Raw genomic sequence first — 24,406 nt, forward strand, 5'->3', positions numbered from 1 at the left:
TTCCGCGGTGGCCTCTCCGAAGGAGGTGGCCATACCGGCTCGCCTTCGCTTCGTCCAGCTTAAGATACTCCACCGGGTTTACATGACGGGGCCAAGGCTTCTGCGAATGGGCTATGCCGAGGATGGGTTGTGTAAGCGTGGGTGTGGTGCTTTGGCGACTTTTTTGCATATTCTGTGGGAATGCCCGAAGGTGGAGCGATTCTGGCGTGGTGTGCATGAGGTCCTGCGAGTGGTTACGCATGTCGCGCTGTTGCCTGAAGCGAGGAGATGCTTGCTGAATGTGTGGGAACCAACTGACTACTCGGTTCCGCAGACGCGATGGGTGACTCTGGGATATATGATAGCCAAGCGTGACATCGCTCAACTGTGGGGATCCCAGAGGCCCCCGGCGGTGTCGGCCTGGAAAGAACACATGGATTGGTGCATGTTCCGAGAAAAGGTGGTGTATGTGGCGAGGGGTAAGCCTGGGGCATGGGTGAAAGTATGGGGCCCCTGGAACGCCTACCGCGGGGGTATTTGCGAGCCACCACTGCTGCCTGCTGCCTCACCAGCTCCGTCCCCCTAGTTGACCCCCTCCCCCAGCCCCGGGCACAGGGTTCTCCCAGTCCTTGATCTGTTCCCCTTCCCCTCTCTGGATTCCTGTGGATGGTTGGGGTCCCCCATTTGAGGAGCACGTGTTGTTACTTTCGACTGCGGGTTGCCTTGCGGGTGTGGTTTTTTTGTGTTGTTGTGTTTGTAAAAAACGAAACCGTATTGTGGGCTCAGAGTCATGTGGCCCACGTTGTTGATACCTCCTGATTTAGCGTCTCTGCAATGCCAAGTGCCTTATTGTATGTATGTCATATGCTCCTGTCTTTTTAGCGGCCGGCCGGAAGGTTGTAGGCCCATACTTGTATATATTTGAGATTGCAATAAACGGTTTCAAAAAAAAAAAAAAAAAAAAAAAAAAAAATATGTTAGTTCAGCATGTCTGCTGCACACAAAAACTCTTGTTTGATTTATTAAGACTAAATTCTTGCTCCATAAATAATACAAATCTAGCCGCATATTGTATACACATGACCCTTGACTTGCCTCTTAGTTTATTAACAGCATTATCATCAGGGCGGTGGCAGGAATGTTTCTCAAATCATGTTAAAAACCTATCACTTTTAATAAATATGTAACTAAAGCATGAAGTGGTAGCATATTGTCTTTTGCAATCTGCTGATTTTCCATAGAAATAGCTTCACAATTTCCTAGTGGCGTAGTTTTACTGATAAAACTATATAGTGTACAAACAATAATGTTTGGACATTGAGTTCCTGCAAATATTTGTCATTTGCACATCACCAAGTAAAGTGCTCTGATTTATTTTGCATTTATTTATTTATTATTATATTTTTATAAAGCCGTGCTCATCTACATTGGGGGCATAAATATTAATCAATAGAATCTGTTTTGTGCCAAGGGTCCCCGTAACTCCTAAATAGCACCCCTCTGGGTCTTTAACCACTGTATGTGCCTGGAATGGTATCACTTTGTGAACTAGTATGCAGACCCCGTGGTAGTAGGTGCTGTAACTGGCATAAAAACGATTGGTGCCCCAGGTAGAGGCAAAGTGGTTGTCTGCAATGGGAGTATAATGGATCTCCTGTAGAAAGGCTATATCCACCTTGTGCCTAGCAAGATAGGCAAGCACCTGTCTTCCTTTGCAAGGGTTAGATAGGCCCCTCATGTTCAAGTATATGCATCTCAACTCCAGTGCCTCCGAGTTCCCACCCGGCCGTGCGGTAGCACCCCTAGCTATATGTGCGGGGAAATGTCAATATGTAACGTTGGATAGTGCCAGACGAAATATGTTACATCCTGCATACAACAAACAGTGGTTATACAATATATCAGAACTCCCAACCCACCACCCCCACCCACATTAGATACTCACCCAACCTGTATCCAGTGAATCCCATTGTCCCCAAACAAACAGTAGGAGGTCTCCGAGGGGGGAGGCAATGCTCAGAGGGGGCCGCTTAGGTTAACATAGTTAATATAGCACAGCATGTGCAGCTAGTGTTAAGGAAAGGAGAAAAGTTATACAAACAAAAGATATCCCATCGATGCATCAGGTGGAAAGCAATGAGTTTGAGTACAGAGGGGCAGTCCAACAAAGGAATTGGCTTCAGTATAGCACTGCAAAAGTAGACCGAAGGGTGGCGGCAATATTTTCCAGAGGATGAATTTGTATGTGGTCTGTGGTGTTTCCAGAAATCCGCAGCTTCAGAGGGTGAACCGAAAATATGGGTCTTGCCATTAAGTTGGAGGCGCAGGCACACCAGGTGGACCATGGCGTATCGAACATTCGCATCTCTCAGGGATCGCTTTATGTCTTGGAATGTACACCGGCTTCCTGAACCATTGGAATGAAGTCAGGGAAGAAAGAAAGGGACATGCCTGATGTTGAAGGTTGGTCTTTTCCCTGGCCAGTCGTAAAGCAGTGTCTCGGTCATGATAGTTCAAAAGCTGGCCTATTATAAATCGAGGCTGATCCCCGGGGGCCTAGCTCCTAGCAAGTGATCGGTGAGCTCGTTCAATAGCGAATGTTGAGGAGAAGGAGTCCCTCCCAAAGAGTTACACAAGGAGCCGCTCCACACACGTTTCCATGGGCCCAGTGTTGGTAGACTCAGCCACCCTGGCTATCTGTGTACGTTATTGCACCACGATCTGGCCTCCATATTTTCCGCTTTGCTTGCTGTTACTTTGAAGAGCCGCTATGTATGTTTCAGGCACTTGATAATTGACGATTGTGAATCTTCCCCCTCTGAAATGCGGTGCTCCGCAGCGTCAATACGGGTCTCATGTTGTTCAATGCAACCATGCATACCATCTAGCTGGGCCACCAAGATGTCAAAGCGCGTATCTATGCCTCTGAAACCGGCGCGCAGCTCAGTCACAATTGCCACCATGCCGTCTGCGGGGGACTGATCAGATTGGAGAGGGTCCATGGGACCAGGGGGGTCTCTGCGCAAGGTGTCATCACCGCCCTCACGCCTGAGAGCCTTGATGGTCTCAAATATTAGTTGTCGCTGCTTGGGGTCGCTGCGACCCATGATGACCCAGGCAAACTGGGGGATGGCTGTGCCGCTGATAAGCGGAGGCCTCAATGGGCAGTGGGTGAGACACCGGTGAGGGAGAGGTGCCAATATTCAACCAGGGGGCAGTTTCAGCCAGACATTGTCCTGCGAGTATCTGGCCAAGATACTGTGCGGGTGCAAGCCGTCGACGCACTATCCAGTTTTCTGCTGCAGTCCCCTATAGGAGTAAAATCCCCATGAGGGCCCGGGCGCTCCTCCCAACCGCAATGCCACTTAGCGATTTGGCGCAGTATACATTCTCGAGCCCACAACTGACTGCAATGGGTAATGAGGACCTCGTAGGGCGTGGTATCCAGCCCGGTGGTCCCCAGCAATCCGCGGCCCCAGAACCTGCCAGCAACTGCTCTCTGCGCTGGTGATTGTGCTAGTGTTTGTGGAAAGTCACTGGTTGAAGGAGATGGTGCAGCAGGGCAGTTGGAGGGGGGGGACTCACCACTGTGTGCCGCAGATAATTTGAGGCGCTCGGTGTTCTCCATGCCGCAATCCGGTCCGACATTCTCCCCTCCGCAGGCCTCGATATATCGTGCTCCGACCATTACAGCTGCGGGCCTGCCCTCAGGCTTCCCCACAACCCCTGATGTTGCGGGGCCTCCGGGGGCTGCATCAGGCCGCAGCCGTTGAGGGGCTCTGCTCCGGCGTTGGCTCTGCGCACATCATCGCTGAAGGGCTCAAACTGTTCCGGAGAGCAACGGGCCGCTGTGGAGGGGGTTGCTGCCGATCACCGCACGGATGGGAAGAGGTAAGGCTGCATTTAAAGTGCGGCCGCTCTGGAGCTTCTAGGTTAAGCCACCATCTTGGCGCTTGACCAGGCCACGTCCCTTTATTTTGCCTTAATTTAAATCTTTGTTTACATCACACTTCTGAATTACAATAATGTGCTTTTGTAATTCTTGATATATTTTAAAATATTTGTACAATTTATTTACAAGTTATTTAAATGCTGTTTTAGAGACATCCTACAGCCTTTCGTTTCACAATGATTGTCAGGCAGCTCACGTTACAAAATTCTCTAACAGAAGTAAGAGAAAGAAAAGTAAACATAATTTTCCAGAATAAAATAAGCAGCAATTAGTAAAAAGACAAACTGACATTTGACCTCTGTCCTTGCACATACAGCAAATGTGTCAAGATAAAAACAAGATTTAAAGCCATCTTCATTGCTCATACACTTTTTGAACAGAACACGTGTTCCTTTTCTCCTCAAGTTCACTGAGCCAGAAAAGACTAGCCGGTCTTAAAAAAAAATGTTTTTTAAAAACTCGACCTGATAAAATCTGACTCGCATTAGCGAGTGGATGAGTAGATTTTTCGAGGCCTGCAAATACATTCTTCATATTTCATTTTCAAAATATCCTAATATCTTGTTCTAAAATGTTGCCCTGTATAACAGATGTTTATATCTGCCTTGACAGTGCAACTGTCACCTGACCTCTTAACTACACCAAAATTATTCTACATCTCTTTACTTCCACACAAATATATAATTATACCCATGCTTATTACTTATAATGCTTCTCATTATCATATTAGATTACTTTAAAGCTAGACCTATTGGCTCTTCCAATACTGTCTTGCATAGTGGGAGTATATCTCCGTCCGCTCAATTTCTCTTGTATTCAAGTGAATAAAACCTACAAGCTTGAGAAAAGGAAAGGAACAGCTGCCATTTTATAACCAGGCAAGACGTCACCGTTTCCTTAGCAATCAAAAGGGGGCGGGGCAGTTCTGCCCCCAGGGCGTGGCTGGCTGTAACCCCTTCGTGGCGTGTTGCGTCACTGTGCGTCAGACTGACAGTGCTTGGCGTCGCACAGAGGGTTGCAGGACCTCGCGGTGTGAGTCCCACCGCGCCGCAGTAATAGGAGGAGCAACGACTAGTCCGTAGGAGGTAGAGCTCCTCCCTGCGCCCCTCTCTGGCTCTAGTCCCGCCCACACTCTAGGATGGCTGCGGCTGCTGTACGCGCGCGCTCCAGCAAACAGGTAAGAGTTTTAAATTAGGACCGGGGGTACAGGGTGCTCCAGCATCACGGGGCTAGAGCGCGCTCGCTGGGTACCCATCTCCAGCGGACTTTCATTGAACTAGTCTTATTTCCCCATCAATATGATGGACTTTTATCACTTGACCTAAGCACATATCCCTTACCTTTCTTTGGACACTCATCCAACTGACGCGTTTCTCCTCTTGATCCCAATTAAATTGATTCTGAAGCGATCGGACCACTTTCCCCTAGTGAGCGGACCCTCGCGCTTCTAGTTTTAACCCTCCCCCCTATTCCTTTGAAATGACACTGTCGTAGTCCTCACCGCTCTCCCTCACTTCACTTGCCTTAACCTTTGCCAAGGGGATGTCAGGGAGATGCCCATGGCGCCTTCTTCTTACTTAAGGATCCATTAACATGAATTGTGTATCATGCAGACAGTAACTTGGGCACCTGGAATAACTTTCTGGAGAAATTAAAGTGGCTGCAAATTAGTTTTGGCTTTATAAGTGGCAGCAGTTGTTATTTGAACATTTCACAAATTACTACAGGAAATCAACCCTGACTGGAGAGAACTGACACCAAAGTCTAGTGCCTGTCAATATGTTGGACTGGAGATTTACTTCATTTTGGCACGAGAATCCTGTGGATTTTGCCCTGGTCGTCTATACAGTGCTTGACGCAGTAATTTCTGTTCGCTTTTCCATATTATGTACATCACTTACTGTCATACCTGTTGCTTCATTGAGCCAGAAAGGGGAAAAAAACTGCCACGCCAGTATGTACAATTTCTGGGTGCATTACCTGATTGAAGTCCCCAGTTACTATCATCCTTGGGAAATCTTGCAAATTGTGGTGTCACTTTCGACAGGAAGCGATCATGTCCCTGGTTCTGGTCGCGTATGGTTTTTATAGTTCGGATGTCCTTTGTGCATAATTAGCCTTTTGCCAGAACATATCTGCCTGCCTTCCTTATGTTCTGCCGTCTCCTTAGTGGTAATGTTTGAATTGTCAGTGGAGTAAAATCTCCACACATCAACTCTTAAGGCTTTCGTCGGAATAAATGTGTCTGTCCTACATCACAGAGGCAAACTTAGGCTCATCTGTTAGAGGGGATGTCTCCTGCAGTGTCACAACTCCTGACCACTTATCAAGGGATGAATGCTCACACAGCCTTTTTAGTAGGAGAGTTTATTCCCTTAACATTAGGGTCCCAACTCCCATCACGAGTTCGATGTAAACGTTGTTGTTTCAGGATTTATCAGGATTGTAAAGAAATACAGCATTCCTTATTTTGTATATATTTTTTTCTAATGCTGGTGACATTTCTGGGAGAGAAAGGTGCCGAAAGGGCACTATTGCCACTGCAAGAAACTGCCACAATTAATGTGTTAATACCCCATTTCTCAGGGGACCCGTGGGGGCATAGTCAAACGTCCCTCTCAATGAGGACCTGTGAGTTAGGGCCCTAAATCTGATGCCAACATAGCTCTTCAAAAAAACCTCTTAGAATGCTTGTTACACACAGTGCTGCCTACGACCACAATTGCACACACTCCTGCCTCACCTAGCCTTACTTGGGCAAGCTCTTGCCCTACAACGCCTTAATCTTCAAGGAAAGTCTCCACTTCATTGTACTACCCCTTGCTCAGGGTTTTAAGTGGGATGGAAAAACTGGGGAAGCCTCTCAAAGGGGCGTCGCCAATGTATTTAAGGGTGTGGCTTACAAACATATTCGCTAAAAATCTGTCCGTAGCATACATAGTGTGCCGCCCGACTTGTATTTTGCTACTTTTGACTGCATCCAGATATATAATACAACTAGTAACTTTACACCTACAACAAGCCAGAACTACTGGCTTTGTCAGTGGTTGCCAGTTGCATAAGATAAATTAAACAAGCATTTACTATGCAATAGGTCTCGCAGTTGAGTTTTCGAGCTATTGGCATTGTAAAAGGCAATGCCTTTAATAATATTAAAAGGCATTGTTATTTACAATACCAGTAGTTCAAAGTTTTGCAAAAGCAATACATATTGTATTGCAGAGTGTGGTGTTCGTGAAGCGGTCGGCGCGCTCATCAGTAAAGTTAAAAAAACATTTAAAAAGAAAGAAACAGAACGCGGAGTCCCTGAAGAAGGCGCCGCGCTCAACATCAAATCTTCAAAAATAATATTTTGACTGAGCGCAGTGTCCCTAAAGCGGGCGCCACGCTCAGCATGCAAATACAACAAAAACCAGCCGCCATTGTCCGCCATCAGTGACAATAAACAAAATTGTGCACACCTACTTATAATGCAGACAGTGTAACAGGCCAAGTAAAAGGTCCAGTCGTTATGGGCGGCAACAAATGCAGACAAGGCGGTACCAAGGAGGGACTAACAAGCCTACTTATGAATCAGAAGCCAGCATTTAAGAAGGAAAATGACATAAGCCAATGACAAATATGGGCCGAGAGTGGGCGGGGTTTCCAGTGCATACTCTATCACAGCATGCCTCGCAGAACAAACAGTGCATGCGCGCTGCTGCTAGGCTCAACCTAAAAATGTGCTCCTCCACTTGAACAGATAAACAACCCCTACACTACCCTTCCAAACCCATCCATTCTAAGAAAACCATCAAATCACACATCCAGACCCCAAATCATCATGTTTCTCTCAGCAAGGAGTAGAGGGCACTTCCTTTATTGCAAGCTCTGCATCAACCCACGAGAGAGAAAAACTTCATGACACCCTAACCATCCACCACTCTGCAGTCAGATTTGTAGATGTGAATAAACTCCAGTATCCAAAAAATTCCAAACTGAGAACACCACATATATTCCCATTGAATGACAAATCAACTACAAAACCCTCTGTCTCACAAACATACCAACAGAAACCACACAAATGGGTCAGCCAAGAAAAAGACACTGTCCCTGGATATCTCCGCTGCTAGGCCGACTAAACCTTTCCCTCCGCAGAGCAGGCGGTTGACAAACCAGTGTTAGACTTGGATTTTGGAAAACACTCACTGTTTGCATTCATCCCTTGACAAACTTGCAGACCTCCAGCTAGAAACAAACAACCACAGTTCAAACCTCCAGTGACCATGGGTAAATTAGCATGTGGTGTTGTAAGTAAGTCTTTACACTCACTCTGTCATCATCACTCTACAAACAAACATTGGCAAACCCAGTAGGTCTTGGCTTTTATACCTACTGGCTATGCCAATGCTTTCTGACAATGTTGAGCAGCATTCGTAAAAAGCAAAATACTTTTGCAGCATCTGTGAATCACAATGACTCTGCTGGTGGCCGTGTCATTCTATTGGTGTGTGCATGCATGATCATGTCTTGTATGCATTCAAAACCACTCATTCACATGCCTATGGATTATGCGGGTATGCCAAGGCACTACAGCGCACTCATTTCCAGGCGGTGTGCAAGTGATCAGGCAAAATGCTGTTACTCATAAGGGCAACACAGCCAATGGGTCAAGTGGGCTAATCCATTTCTCCATGCTGTATGCTGTTTAAATGTAAGCCAAGAGAGAATGCTACGCAAACAAACTAATGACAAATGGTAAAAGGGAGTTGACCCCAATTCCCTCTTAAGTATGTGTGTGTGTGTGTGTGTGTGTATATATATATATTCACTGAAAAAACCATAGGTTTCACACATGTTATAGTTAGCGGAAATTTTACTGATAAAAAACCAATGAAATTCCCCCGTTATAGTTAGTGCAGGCAACTATAACTCACGCGACCGCAATCCTCTGCTGATGCTAATACTGTATTTAGACACTTATTTGCCCATGTCTTCTTCCATACATTTTTAGCTATACATATATTACAAATATTTTTTTTTCATAAAGACACATATGTCATCAGCAGAAGATTGCGGTCGCGTGAGTTATAGTTGCCTGCACTAACTATAACGGGGGAATTTCATTGGTTTTTTATCAGTAAAATTTCCGCTAACTATAACATGTGTGAAACCTATGGTTTTTTCAGTGAATTTGCAAGGTTTTTTAAATGCTAATTCCTAACTATAACGTGTGTGAAACCTATGGTTTTTTCAGTGAATTTGTACGTTTTTTTAAATGCTAAGTTACTTTACGCCATTTGTGGCGTGCGCGCCCACTTAACGCAGTTCGTTCCGTGCGTGCACGGTGCGCTTCGCGCACCGTGCGCGCACAGTGAGCACGCGGTGCGCTTCGCGCACCGCGCGCCCACTTTACGCAGTTAGTGCCGTGCACGCACGGTGGGCACGCGGTGCGCTACGCGCACCGCGTGCCCACATTACGCTAGATGGGCCATGTACGCACGATGCGCTTCGCGCACCGTGCGCACATGGAGGACATATGATGCACTTCGTTTTGAAAGGTAATATTTAAATTTTTCGTATATGTTATAAGCCATGCACAAATGGTGCCCTTCGGGCACCATTTGCACACGGGGTGGAGAGAGTGTGGATAATTTTTTTTTTTATTATTATTATTTTTAATATTTTAGTTTAAATTATCGTTAATAAGCCATGCACAATTGGTGCCCTTCAGGCACCAATTGCACACGGGGTGGGGAGAGTGTGGATAATTTTTTTTTTTTATATTTTTTTACCGTACGCGTACGGTAAGCGTAATCGGCGAACTTAGCGAAAAAATAAAAATGTCGTTTTTGGCCTTGGGGGATCTTTGGGGACTCCCGCAACATTGCTATGTGTGTGGGAGCTGTCTAAACAGCCCCTTTACATGTTTTTGTGCTTTATATTTGAAACATCACTCTCAGTGCGAGAGAGAAAATGGCGGCCGCCGCTTCCTGGTTTCGGCCGATTCGAATGTTTACTAAGATCTAAGAGCCAATCAGAATCGCGCTCGCGCACGCCACCGTACGCGTACGGTAAGCGTACCGTAAGCGCACCGTAAGCTGGCTCAGATATATATATTGATTTAAAGGCTATTTTCTCAGAATCTACTGAACAGATTTACACCAAACCTACAAAAGGCACTTCCTTGACCTGAGGACTACCTCTCTGCCAAATTTCTAGTAATTCTGTTCAGCCGTTCGGGCTGTAGCCCTGTCTAAAGGTCCTATGGAAAAATGCATGGGAAAAACGCGTTTTGGGACCCCCCTTTTATCTCAGCCCCCGCTTGACGAATCCCCCCGAGACTTTCAGGGTAGGAGCGGAGCGTAGCGCCCCACCTATTTTGAAAAATTCGCGAGGATTCGTCGACCGGCGCCAAAGGTATTCAAAATAGAATGTTGCGGATTTCCTATGGAAACGTGGTCCTAACTATAACTACCTACTGGCGACCGCCAGTAGGTAATATATATATATATATATATATATATCATACCCAATACAATACAAATGACCTTTATTCGGTTTCACGTCGGAGAACCGTAAAAGTTGCAAAGGTTACATGTACATAAAAACAGTGATACATTGAAACATAATAAAAAAAAAAATAAGACCCCTACACAGTTCATAAGTAAAACCCAATACCCAGCCTCCCAAAGTATTCAGAACCTAAAGAGCAGTGTGCCCGGAGAACATGACTTCCTGTTGTCTAAAACTTACATAAAAACATAAAGTGCAGCAAATCCTGTGAAGACTGTCTGTCGCAGCCACAGGGAGCTAGCATTTGACCTCTACTGTAGCCCTTGGGCCAAGCTAACAGGAGGTGAAAAAGGTTCAACCAAAATCTAGGTAATAAAAACCTCTCGTGTATTGATAGAAACCCTATAAGATAAGGTTCCGTTGTCGGAATTGTTTTGAGCATTAAAAACGTACGAACACTTGTTTCATCATCTCCCGTGCCTCCCTGTCCAATTTCCTTGAGGTTAAGAAGGCCACCCTAATTAATTCCACATCCTTTTTGGCAATGGATTCGGGCTTACAGAATAAATCAACGTGCCCTACCCCTTCGAGGCTGCTTTTAATGTAGCTAAGCCAGGGAATTCGGGATGCATTATCGAGGGACATACACTCTTACGATTGCATGGTTAAGAGTTAATTCTTTATTCAGCCAGCACCTCAACCAAAACACCAAGGGGTGCAGCGCGAGGACATCACTTGGATAGGGGACCCCCAGTTCCTCATGGACCTCTAAATTAGATGTTCCGCGCGGAACACTCAACAGGCGCTTCAAAAAATCATTCTCAGCCACCCGGAGGGAATCCGCAGCCATGTGTCCCCAGATTTCACTTCCATAGCGAGCTATGGCCATGCTTTTGGCTTGGTAAACCTTCAGCATGGCTCCAATTTGTTTTTTCCCTGTTTTTTTTTTTTTTTTTTTTTTTAAATATTTTATTGTGCATAAAAAGGGTTACAAACACGGGCCTACCACCACCAGGGCCGGCCGCTAGTAGTCGAAGTGTTCCAGCATATCAGAAAACAATGACTGGCCCACAGGGGCTCCGCACTATCACAGTAGATCAGACTGCACATAAGGGAAATCAGAATACACACTTTTAGTATAAATAACAACAAAAAGAAAAATACAGAAATACAACAAACAAGGTGAAACGACTTATGAAGGGCGGCGAACACCAGCCGGGGGAGTCAACACCCAACCACCCGAGGGCGGTCAATAAAAGAAGACCTGAGAGGGAGGGGGGGGGCCACGAGAGAACCAAATCTGTACTCCAAAGTACGAGATACACAAGGAACCCTCAAGGATCAGGGTGACGAGGCAACCCCGGACGTATCCACCAAAGGGGGAGCACAGATAAACCCACGATACGCGTTCCACTGCCCCCAAATTCTACCCCAAGCCCCCGGTTTACCACGAGCCACATACACCGTTTTCTCCCTGAACATGCACCAGTCCATGTTCTCCTTCCAGACGGACACTGTGGGAGGCCGCTGGGAACCCCAAAGCTGTGCAATATCTCTCTTTGCAATCATGTTCCCCAAGGCCGCCCACCGAGCCTGAGCCGCATTGCAGTCATTGGGCTCCCACACATTCAGCACACAACGACGCACCTCCGGCAGCAGAGCGACCCCGGTGACTCGTCTCATAATATCATGCACCCGGCGCCAGTATTCCGCCACCTCGCGGCATTCCCATAGGATATGGAGAAAGGTAGCACTGAGCCCGCAGCCACGCTTACAGAGTCCGTCGTCTGAAAACCCCATCGAGACCAGGCGGGGGCCCGTCACATATACACGATGGAGAATCTTAAGCTGGACCAGGCGGAGACGGGCCGGGATGGCCACCTCCTTGGGGGATGACAGTGCAGTCTGCCAGTCCTCATCGTCCAGCTCCACCCCATCTCCCGTCCATGCCGCCCGAAGACGCACCAAGAGGTCAGCCCGATTGTTTATCAGTTTTTTGTAAATCAGGGAGATAGTACTGTCGGGGACGTGACCATCGAGTATGCGGTCCTCGAGAGGCGAAGAAGAAGGGACCGTGGTCCCCTCCCCAAAGACCGAAAGCAGGGCGTGCCGAACCTGTGCATAACGGAAGAACTCTCTGTCACTAAGCTCATACTCGCGCTGAAGCGCCGCGAAGGATTTAACCGCACCTTTAACCCACAGGTCCCCCACTCTGCTGATGCCGATCGTATCCCAGCGCTCGAAGCCTTTCGTTGTCCAGAGGCTTCCCAAGCGGTCTGAGTCGAATAGAGGAGTGGCGCACGTTAAACGCTCACTCCAGCCCATCGCTACGTTAGCCGCCTTCCATACACGGACCGCAATCCTGGTAGGGCCCGTAAGGGCCCTACCAGCAGACCGCGAGTAAAGCGCTCTGTTATAGTTACCGCCGGGGAGCAGGAATTTATCCATCTCATATGCCGGGTTCGAACCAGGAGCGTACGTAGCATGATTAATGGCAGACAGCTGGGAGGCCCAATAGTACCGTCTAATATCAGGAAGCGCGATGCCCCCGTCATACCAGGAAAGAGTCAGCTTGGCCAAAGCGATACGCGATCGCCCGTCCCAAACCAGTCTCCTCTGCAAACTCTCCACCTCCCTAAAGTAGGCCGCAGGAATGACATCGAAGGAGTTCTGGAGTGCATAAAGGAATCTGGGAAGGGACATCATTTTAAACAGCGCCGCGCGACCAAGCGGAGACAAGGGCAGCTTACACCACCGAGCCGTATCTGCCTCAAACGCCGGAGTGGAGACAGGAGATTCTGCTCATAGCGGACCGCCGGATCCAACGAAACGTACACCCCCAGGTATTTAAAGCCGGACTGAGATATTTGGAGCGGAAGCCGAGGCGGCAAGAGAGGAAGACCACCAGAGATAGGATACACACAAGATTTGGACCAGTTGATTATCAGACCCGAGTTTTTCCCAAAGGAAGTAAGGACATCAAAGAGAACATTGAGCGACTTCCGCGGTGAGGTGAGATACAAGAGAATATCATCCGCGTACAATGAAACCCGATCCTCGAAGCCCGGCATCCATCAGCTCGCGGTCCTCGACGGATAAGCCGGGCAGGGCAATATCCCGAAGCAGAAGACGAGAGTCGTCCTCATCTCTATCAGACACCGGGGAGTACACTGCACGGAGGTGGTCAGCAAAACACTCAACAATCTCACCAGGCTCAGTCACACACACTCCATCCGACACCCGAAGCTCCGGGACCACACGATTCACTCTCTCCTTCTTGTCCAACCAGGCAATCAGCTTACCCGCCTTGTCTCCGGCATCATACAACCTACCCTGCTGCTCCCTATACATAGTCTTGGCAGCATCAGTGACGAGAGACTTATATTCAAACTGCTTCAGGCTGAGGGCATGCAGCCCATCCGGGGTGACACCCGCCTCCAAGGCTGCCTCCAGCCCCGATATTTCAGTCTCCAGCGTCACAACCGCCTCTCTCTTAACCCTCTTGGCCTCCACTATCTGGGACAGTGCATGCCCGCGGAGCACTGCTTTGAAAGCTTCCCACAGGGACACCGAGGACAACACCGACCCCTCATTCTCAGAAAAATATTGATCAATCGACTTAATCAGGCTATCACGGATCTTGGGGTCTTGCAGGTTAATAGGTTAATAGGAGCGATCCGCCCAGCGGACCGCGACCCGGTGTCAAAAAGCAACCACAGTGGGGAATGATCAGAAATACCCCTGGCCAGGTGTTTGACCTCTCGAATCCGAGTAGCCTGGGCCGCGGGCATAAGGAAATAATCCAGTCTGGAGAGACTCCCATGGGCCCCAGAGTGAAAGGTGTACTGACACTGTGTCGGATGCATTAACCTCCAACAGTCCACCAGACCGAAGGTCTCCAGGAGCCCGCCCAGCCACGCCTGGGCAGCAGGGAGGGCCCTGGGCGGATGACGGTCCAGGTCACCCGAGACAACCGAATTAAAGTCCCCACCCATAAGCAAAAGACTGTCAGGAAGCCCAAGCAACATACGACCCAAGTCTGAGAAGGTGGAGTTCTGGAGGCCCGGGGGAACATAGACCGAGATCAAGGAAAGGGACTGCCCCTCCCACCTCCCAGTCAGAGCCACATAGCGCCCTCTATCGTCTGGGACCACCCTGGTGATCTCCAACGGAAGTGAAGCTCGCAAGAGAATGCCCACCCCTCTCGAACCAGAGTGGGCCACAAGTCGATATCCCCCCCTGTTCATAGCCCGACAAACATTGCCAACCAGATGCGTCTCCTGTAAGAACACCACATCAGGAGTCAGACGACGCAGATATTGCAGCACAACACCCCGTTTGATACGGTCCCCCAATCCATTGACGTTCCAAGACATCAATCTCAACCCGTCCCCCCCCCCCCCCCCCCATCCCCTCCAGTAGATCAAGGGCCCCCTAGCAAAGAGCTCAACACCCAAGGATGAACCATAGCCAATACTTCGCCTTGAAAACAAAAAACACAAATCCAAACAACCCCACCCACCCACCAACCCCCCCCCAACTCCAACACCCCCCACCCTGCACCCCTGCGGTCCAAAAAACCACCCCAACTTGCAGTGTGCCTGTCGCCCTACAAACCCCATTCTACGAAAAGACCCCGGAGGAGGGAAGGGACCCGTCCCCGCCCGCTCCCCACACACAACATAGTGAAACAAAATGCACAAAAGAAGTAGAACCCAGCCGAACAGTACAACATGGCAGAGTCCGGGACCATAAGTCACTCCAAAGGAGACCCGCCACCCTCGGTACCGGCAGAGGGCCCAGTCCGGTCACCCCGGTCCGGCAGCGAATCCAGCCAGTCACTCACAGTCGCAGGAGAGTCAAAAAAGGTAGTCCGATCTTCATGTTCCACTCGGAGCCTTGCAGGATAAAGCATAGAGTACTTGAGACCGAGGTCCCGGAGACGCCGCTTCACCCCCTAGAAGCCCATCCGCTGTTTCTGGACAAGTTGGGTGAAGTCCGGGAAAAAGTTAATGGACGAGTTCTCATGTCGGACCGGGCCATGGACCAGTGAGGCCTGCAGAATCGCGTCTCGGTCTCTGTAATGGAAAAGTCTCGCAACGATAGGCCTCGGGGGGGCACCCGGTCGCGGCCGGCCACCTGGGACTCGATGGGCCCGCTCCACAGCGAAAAACTTACTCAGGCCAGAGGGAGCAAGATGTTCGAGGATGAGCTCCTCGACCAGGAGATCAACCGGGCGGTTATCGGAGGTCTCCGGAACGCCTATGACACGGATGTTATTGCGACGGGCCCGTCCCTCGAAGTCTTCCAGCCGCCGGGCCATCAGATCATTGGCCAACTTGAGATCGCCGAGAGTGGCCTGCAGGTCCGACACGTCCGTACCAAGGGAGGACGTCCGCACATCCAGCGATTGAACCCTCTCGTTGGTCTTAGAGAGATCCGCCCGAATTAGCGTAATGTCAATGGCCACCGTGTCGATTTTACGGGCCAAGGCCTCGTACTGCGTAGCGATGGTCTCTCTGATGCCCTTAATGGCGCCCATGATGTCCTGCAGGGACAGATCCGGAGAAACGGACGGGCCACCACTGGTGTCCTCCGGGGGGACATTGGCCGTCCCGGGGGATCCTTTACCCTGAGTGTAGCGGTCCATGTTGTTCGTCTGGACCGGACCCCCACGTAGGGATGTTTTGGTCTCCCTTGCCTCCCATGAGAACCTCGATCGCCGAAGGGGACCACTGAGGAAGCGTCGAGGTGGCACAGGCCAGGCAGACGCGTGTCGCACCACAGGCCGCAATATAGCGGAGCGAAGGGACCACCGTCAATGAGCACACTGGCAGCAGACGAAGCCACCGGCATCAAGCGAAGGCAAAATGAAAGCCCAGTCGCACCAACGGAGATAACCTGACGTTAGCCTTGGTTGACTTATGCAAATCCTCTAGAAAATTAACAATACTGTTATCCACCCCCATTGCCCTCATGGACTTCCACAATTTAGCTCTATTAACACAATCAAATGTGGAGGACAAGTCCATGAAGGCAAGATAAACAGTGCCGGGGCGAACAACAGTATATTTGCTCAGTAACATAGATAAATTAAGACACTGAGCAACGGTAGAACGTCCCGATCGAAATCCAAACTGGACATCCGACAGGATCTTGTGTACCTCCACCCATGTGGATAATCTCTGCTAGAGGATACGTCCTACAACCTTAACCACTGAGTCAAGGAGGGAGATTAGCCTGTAACAGTGGGTACTATTCCTGTCACCCTTCTTAAAAACAGGGACTATAGTGGAAGAGGCCCAAGACTGAGGACAACCATTCTTTGCAGCTGCGTTAAACACAGCCTCTAGTACCGGAGCCCAGAACAAAGCGTCGGACTTAAACAGGTCCGAAGGGATACCATCTGGGCCCGGCGCTTTATTAGTGGATAGCCCTGCAATGCCTGCCATAAACTCACCTTTTTCAAAAATCAGTATAGGGACATTTGTGTCCCGACCTTCTTGGTGAGTATGCTCAATTGGGCTGTCAAACATGGATTTAAAATGGAGCACCCATTTCTCCTCTGTGATATGCGAATCTAAAGACCCCCCCCACACTTCCTGTCCAAATAGGGGGCGATTCACGACACTCCAGTACCTAGAACTGTTCCTGAGAGTGCTTGAGTCAATCATCTCCCTCCACGCCTCCTCCTTCAAGGCACCCTTCCGACTGACCAAGGCTGACTTTTATTTTCTACGGCATACACGTACCTCAGTTTGATTTCTTGGTTGGCTGACAGAGCTTCCTTCAGCTTTTTTGCCACCTAAGAGCAATGGGAGTCAAACCATCTTCGGACGGGGGTAGCCGTTCTGCCAGCCGGGGGAATTAGGAATTCACGCTATGGATTCGTATGCGCCCATAACTTCACTGGGAGAGGAACGTGCAGAGTGCTAGCCCTGGAGCACAAGATAAAGTTACTTCACTGTAAAAATTATCTGGGGAAATGTGCGACCATTTAAGTAGTCGTTTACCGTCAGTTGGTCCAAGAGAACCCCTACTTGTTATTTCGCCAATTCGTCCTGATAATGGTCCCAGCATATGAACACAAAGTGGGTTATGATCGCTATATTCGCTCTCTACAATATTAAAACCATGAAATAAAGATTGTAGGGAGGAAGAGATTAAAATAAAATCTAAAAATGACCCCCTACCTCGCCCTTTGAAAGTTGGCACAGGATATATGGTGTGCGGGGCAGTTAGGGACATCAAGGCCATCATATCCAAGTCATTTATCAAATTATTCAACAGTGCCCCTGGGCATGATGTTCAAAATGAAACCCCTTCATTCAGGGACAGCCCAGCTCAGATATACAAGATAAAATTGGGTTTCCACAAGGATGAATGTTAAAATCATCAAAAACCATAGGGTTATGTAGGATAGAACCAAAAGACTGTCTAATAAATGCGCCCAGGGTGGTGATATTGCAGGCACCATAAGGGTAGGCCACAGAGTTGTAAAAGTTAATAAATCCCCATCTAGTGTCCCCCTTTTTGGCTGTCTATGCCAGTATTCCTGGGTTTGTGGTCGACACAACCTGAATCTGGCAATCGCCCGCCAAAGATGTATATACAGCTAGACCACCCTTGGGTCTTCCACTCACCGAAGGAGTAGCTGGGACAAAAAAAGCCTTATAACCTTCCAAAAATAAATCGCATTCCACCGACCACATTTCTTGGAAGCTAATTACAGGGAATTGCTTCACAAATCGCACCCATAATGGGTCTTGGAGCTTATTTGCCAGCCCTGCAATGGTCCACGATAAAAAATTGTTGGATATCTCACCTATGCTCCTCTCAGCTACCTCTACTGGGGACTGAGTATGTACAACAAGCTCATTATCAGAGTGCGTAGGGATCCTTAGTCAATCACACTCCTCCAACCCAGATAAAACAGAAAATCTATTATTTAATTTCAGCGGAGGACGAACGCCAGACTGACCTTCCGTCTCAAAAGATAAATAAGCCATAGGAGTAGGCTGTTGCCTAGATACTGAACCATTTGACCACCCACCTCGAGGAGCTACCATAGGATATTATGATACATATCCCTAGAGGAGGCTGGTTTATAAAAGTAGCCCAATGGAAAGGCCCTGGTGGCAGATCCAGTATTAAATGGAGCATTACAAGCGTCCCTAGATAAGATCCTGCCCACAGTATGGGGGTTATCAAGGTTAACAAGGACAGTCACCCGTGCCCACTTTTTGTGAACTCCCAATCCAACTCACTCTACGGGCCATGAGAATGTTTTTAGCTACGCGAGCAACCAGAACGGTGTTGTTTGCAAACCAATGGGTTAATTTTTTTATTAGCTGCCCAAAGTCCTCGCTAGTCCCTTGGGGGAGAGAAGGAACGCTCCCCAAGACCACTACGTAGGGAGTAGATTCGGGTGGCAGGTCTAAGACTGGGAGACTCGTTGGTTGTAACTCCCTTTTCTCTAGCCTCCCAACCCTTGGAGGCACAGAAGAACCTGCCATTATGGAGGACTGACCAGTGCAGGCTGGGATATCCGCACTACTAGGCATAATGTTATTGGAATTACTCTTGCCGGGTACTTGTCTTTTTTCAATAGAACTAGTGGATGAACCCGCCCCCGTACCTGTCCCCATGATGTTTGATTGATCTATGCTAGACTTCGAACTAGCTGCCAATGTAGTCGGGGTTTGCAGCGAACCATCTCCTCCAGCTTTAGCAATCTAGCTTCTACAGTGCTTATTTTTTGCAGGATAGGATCCAGTAAAGTTGACATGGTTTCAAGCCTGCCCCAGAAGTTCCCCTCCTGTGTACTATCGGCGGGCTGCCCTGTCGCCATATGAACCGTAGGGATGGGGGTCCCTCGTTGGGTTCGCTTACAGTAAGAACAGGTAATACTTTCTTCCTAATTATTCTCTGGGCAGGTTTACTTTGTTTCGATAATCCTCGGCTCTTCCTTTTTTTAGGGAGAGATTCATTAGTGCAATCTGACCTAAGTTTGGCTTTCTGCCCTCTGGTCGTTACTTTAGGTCTAACAGGGCTAGATTCTAGGTCAGTAGATGAACAAGAGACCAAATCTGCCACTGAATCCAAGACAACATGTGGAGACTGACCGATCCGGGATGGGGATACTTCATGGTTTAATACCACCAAAGATTCAGGGATTGCAGGAGTTAAAGTCTGCTCGGCGAGGATAGGGGCTCAAGGGATAGCCTTCGCTCAGTAAGCTTTATCTCATTAATGAGGGCTGATTCTGCCCTTAATAGGAAGGCATCTAAGAAAGATGAAGGTCCAGCATATATAAATGTACGTAAAACTGTGGTAAAATTTAGTGCAAAAATGGTTTACCAGTGGTGAAATCAGGACAGGACTGACCTGGGTGAATTACAGACATAGGAAGTACTTAAGTATACAATGTTATCCCAAGCAGTGAGAAATGAATTCTTAAAATGGTGGAATACTTGTACAATGATCATCATCCCACTTCCAAAATAGCAAGAAGGAGCAGAAGAAATGCAGCATATGATGTCAAAAACCTTTTAACACCTGGAACAATGTTAAAACCCAGCTGCCAAGATATGCCAAAGCATTTTCATTCAAAAGCCTAAAGTCAAAGTCCTGCAATAGTGCACAGTGATATTAGGTCATTAGTTGCCCGGGCCGACAACGCAAAGATATGCGATAGTCTCAGTTCCCACGATGATCCTTTGGAGATCATATATGAACTTGTGCATGTCAGCTGAAAAGTGCAGTATATGAAGCGAGAGGCCATCTGGAAAAAAAATCACAATACCTGGGGCCCATCAAGATACCACAGGAGATTGTGAAGGAAGGAATCATAGAATATAGGATAAATCATCTTATTGCCATCATAGACCAACCAACTTTCTCTTTATGGCATAGATTGTTCTTATTTCGTCAACAGAGACCATCGGTTGTCCCTTCTGATGTAAGAGCGCCGTTCGAAAAAAGTTTTTTTCCCAAAACAAACATTACTCTACACAGTGCAAGATGGTCTGTGATGGCAATGCCATGATTATTTTTCACAAAATCCTTTTCTTCAATAAAGAAGGTTGGAACAATAATTTTACTAATTGCACTAAAATTGAGTCAGTAGTTTTGTTGTGAGCAAGCAGTGCATCTGTGGGGCTGACTTGTCTGATGGCAGGCAGGATATCAATTTTTAGGTTTGGTCAAGGCCCATATCAACGTCTTTGTGCTCTTAGACCTCTCCACTGTCTTAGAAACAGTGGATCATGACATCTTGCTGGGTCATGTGAAGTTAGGCTGGCAGAATTCTGAAAAACCAAATTTTCACATTAATGTGAAATTTAAAAAAGCACATTGAAATTTTGCATATTGCAAGTTCATGTAATTTTCGACTCTGGAAGAGTAGTTTATGCAGAAAATTATGCAGAAAATGGCACATATTTTTTCCATGAAATATGCCCGCAAGTGAAAAATAAGAATAAAAGATACCAGCAAACCATATTTTGTGCTAAAACTGTAATTTTGTATAATTTTCATGAAATTTCACAGAGAAAGAGACTATTTCCTACATCCCAAGTACACATACTGACACCCAATGCAGCAGAGAAGCACCTCCATATGTGCTGCAAGTATTCTAATGTATTAAAACCAATTGGATGGCTTTAGTGATAAGAATATGGCAACTCTGATCATGGGAGTACATAAATGAAGTTTGGTAGCTTTGTAGAATGCAGACTTACTACTTGTGCCCATCACAACAAAGAATAAGAAAGACGTGTAATTGAAACCATGCAGCAAAATTAACGCATAACTGTTTAGCGATAGCCTGCCTGTGCCAAGAACCGATAAATGCACGGTGAGAGGTTTGTAGCTAATCACATAAAATGTTAGTATTGAGCACAACCGTAAGCTTTGAAATCTACAAAACAAATACTAATATTTACTGTAGCGTTTTATTTTATAAATGATTCAGTTTTATAGATGGATAGTTTTATAGCTAAGAAAGATATAAAAATTGCTAAACATGTATGAACTGGCCCACATATAGGCCATTAACTTCATTGTGATGCAATATGACAAGTCTGCTCAAGAAAGCAACTAAACCCAGTCAAATTCAAAGACCTAATATCCGAGCAGTGCAGGATGAGAAAGGGATTTCAGGGCTTCGCCAGCCAAAAGTACTTCAAAAGGCCACTCCGCTTTAAAATTTGTTTTAAAAAGATTGTGAGACCGACAGCTGAGTCCTACATTCGCCCTTCGTAGAGTGGTGAAAGCAGTAACCTTTAGAGAAATGGTTTACCACCATGGCTTGCTTGCTTCCCCGTCTGCTGAATTGTACTCCAACTCTCTGAAAACCCAGGCAGTGATATTTTGTTGCTGCCGCAAGACGTCCGCCTCACAGAGAGGGGACCGGGTCGGACCAGCAAAAATACAGATAAATATTATTTCCGCTTTCCCCATAATTTACAAAATGACTACGTATGGTCTGTACAGATGAGCGGTTGTGATGGCAGCCTGGGGTAAGGAGAAGCAAAAAAAAGTTATTTCCTCTTAGCAACAACATCATGGTGTACAACTGAAAAAATTCTGAATGCACACTGTAATGCACCTTCTCTCTCATTCATATGAATTGAAAACACACATTCGTCCGTGGTAATAACTATGCGCCTCTCCTTACACTCATCTTGAGCTCCCAACCCCTCCAGGTGCGCAAATACTATGTTGTAAACCACTGCACGCACGCGTTCCATCATTCTCAGGGCTGCAGGGCTCACCACCTTGCTGCGGCACATCCGTGCTTCCCCCCCCCCCCTCCCTGCCCCCGTGCTTCCCCCTCCCTGCCCCTCTCCATCATGTCTAGTTCACACCGCCAGTATACGCACCGTGTACATCTCAAGGGCAACTTCGCAGCTCTCGAAGCTGCTTTCTATTTTCATTACTTGTCATCCATTCACGCAGTACTTCAAGCACCTTCACAGCTCGGATGGCACCCGTGCCTTTACAGGTAGCAAAATGTGCAAGAAGAACCCTAGGGTCAAAGGGAGATGTGTTCACACGTCTTCTCCAATCTGGAATATGCTCAGCCACGTCGAGTGGAAACAACTCGCAGAAAAAGAACGCAAATCCAATGGAGGAAAAAACCCAATGACTATTTAGAGACATAAATCTTTGACAAAATGCATTACCAGTGATTACTGCTTCTTTAAAGCTTTGTTATTCACAAATCAAGAGGCGCCACAAGCAAGAGACTGTCTGTTTACAATACTACTAAAAACCCCACAATTAACAATACAAGCAAGTGTTTAGTCAACAAAAAGTGGTTTCGAAACTTGAACCTTAAAACAAACAGCACTACATAACGTTTCTTCATGAGTCCGCCTCCGTGATCATGAACACAGCATTGTACGTTCTTCGACCCGGAATTAAGAAAACAACTACAGAGAACAAGCCTCGATCTATTGTCTTTATGGGGCCATGTGTTTCAAATTAGAAACACATGGCCCCATAAAGATAAGAAAGTGCTTTGGGAGAGACGCAAAGCAGGCCACCGTTTAGCCCTCTTATGAAAGTCCTTATTAACAATATATCTCGCAAGGCGAGCATCGCATGCGCTGCCACGCCACGCGAGACCTAAACAACTATGGCTTTATTGTATAGAATGTTGAAAATTCTTCAGTTCTGAAATGATGAGACCATGAAAGAAATAGGAGTCCCTTTGTAGTGACATCACAGGCAGTGAAGCGTGGTACTGCTGCAGAGTTAAGATTTTTTTACTCATCCTGAAGGTGATGGCAGAAATGGAGAGCCCGATAGGGACCTGTCTCAGCACCTGCTTTTTAGATCTGCTGGTCCTGAGCACCTGCAGTAACCAGCCCACTTACAGCCCAGACCTTGCCAGATACAAGCTGACCCACATCAATGAAAGAGGAAACTTACAAAAAACAAGTATAGTGTTGCCTCAGTCAAATTAACTGTCTCTTCAAACGCTGTTACTTGGGTGGTAGAGATCCCACTGCAGTACAGGTGTGAGTCTGATTCTTCCTCATACAACACATTTAGAATCTTGAGACCTTCCTTCAGTAATGGGGTAGGATTTTCACAGATATCCTTCTGTATTGTACCACTTTCTAATTCGGTGTCTCTAATGGATTCAGAGCCTTGCTCTTTAGATGGCTTCTTTGGCCTAAAGCTTCAACTGCAGAATCTTGGCAAAATTGTGCATCTTGAGGGTTGTTGGACCTCTCTTCCTTCACATTCCATACAATGATATGGTCCTTCTCCATGCCTCTTCAGCTGTGACTAAGAGGGCACCTGTCCTCTGGTGAAATGAGGCACAGTTCTGCACTTGCCAGAGCACTGCAATCACCTCGTTTGTCCTCTGAGACAAGCCGGTTCCACCACACCTATGTTGGAAGCGCAGGACAGTTTGAACGCAACTGTGGAAATCTGCATGTAACTCTGAGACCTTCAAACAAATTGGAATAGTTGCTTGTAGAAGTGGAGCGAAAAAGTGGATTATGAACTACTGTGTTAAGTGGGAAGGTGGCTACTTCCCCTGGACAGAAGCAGTAAGTGAGAGGCCTACATTGAATTGAGGGTGAATGCAGTGGAAAGCGAGGTATGGATGCCACACCTGTCAAAAGGAAGTCATTGGCAAAAAACAAAATCCCATTTAAAAACGAAAATTAGCATATTATATAAGGAAAACCAATTATTTACAGATTAACGTTAACTACAAGATGATTTTTATTTAGTCAAGTTTATCTCCTCTCTGTAATTGCTAATTAAACGCGGGTAGTCTGGCCTCAAACAAAACCAGGAAAACCCAAATCCTCCGCTTCTTGTAGGGGAAAAACAAATTGGCTCTGGTGTTTTTAAAAAAAAAATAAAAAATGTATTCCTTTATCCAGTATTTTTAGAAACGTTTTAGTTACATTTTGAAATAAGCATGCAGCATGTTTAGGTTTGCTTGCATAG

At 47.1% G+C, this 24,406-nt stretch overlaps 1 protein-coding gene across 4 annotated transcripts in view; it reads left to right on the forward strand.

Annotated features, from left to right (window-relative positions):
- The first annotated feature begins 4,915 nt into the window (after nucleotides 1–4,915).
- CEP57 (centrosomal protein 57) overlaps nucleotides 4,916–24,406 on the forward strand; it is a 466,839-nt gene continuing 447,348 nt past the window's right edge. For 2 of the 4 annotated variants that reach the window (XM_085621423.1, XM_085621421.1), the window contains exon 1: nucleotides 4,916–5,108. In XM_085621423.1, coding sequence (XP_085477549.1) covers nucleotides 5,070–5,108 — 39 coding nt within the window. In that variant the 5' untranslated portion in view covers nucleotides 4,916–5,069. The remainder of the gene's footprint in view (nucleotides 5,109–24,406) is intronic. The other 2 variants (XM_085621419.1, XM_085621422.1) reach the window with 2 other exon arrangements.

The sequence above is a fragment of the Triturus cristatus genome, chromosome 8 (genome assembly GCF_964204655.1).
Source record: "Triturus cristatus chromosome 8, aTriCri1.1, whole genome shotgun sequence".
Classification (NCBI taxonomy): Eukaryota; Metazoa; Chordata; class Amphibia; order Caudata; family Salamandridae; genus Triturus; species Triturus cristatus.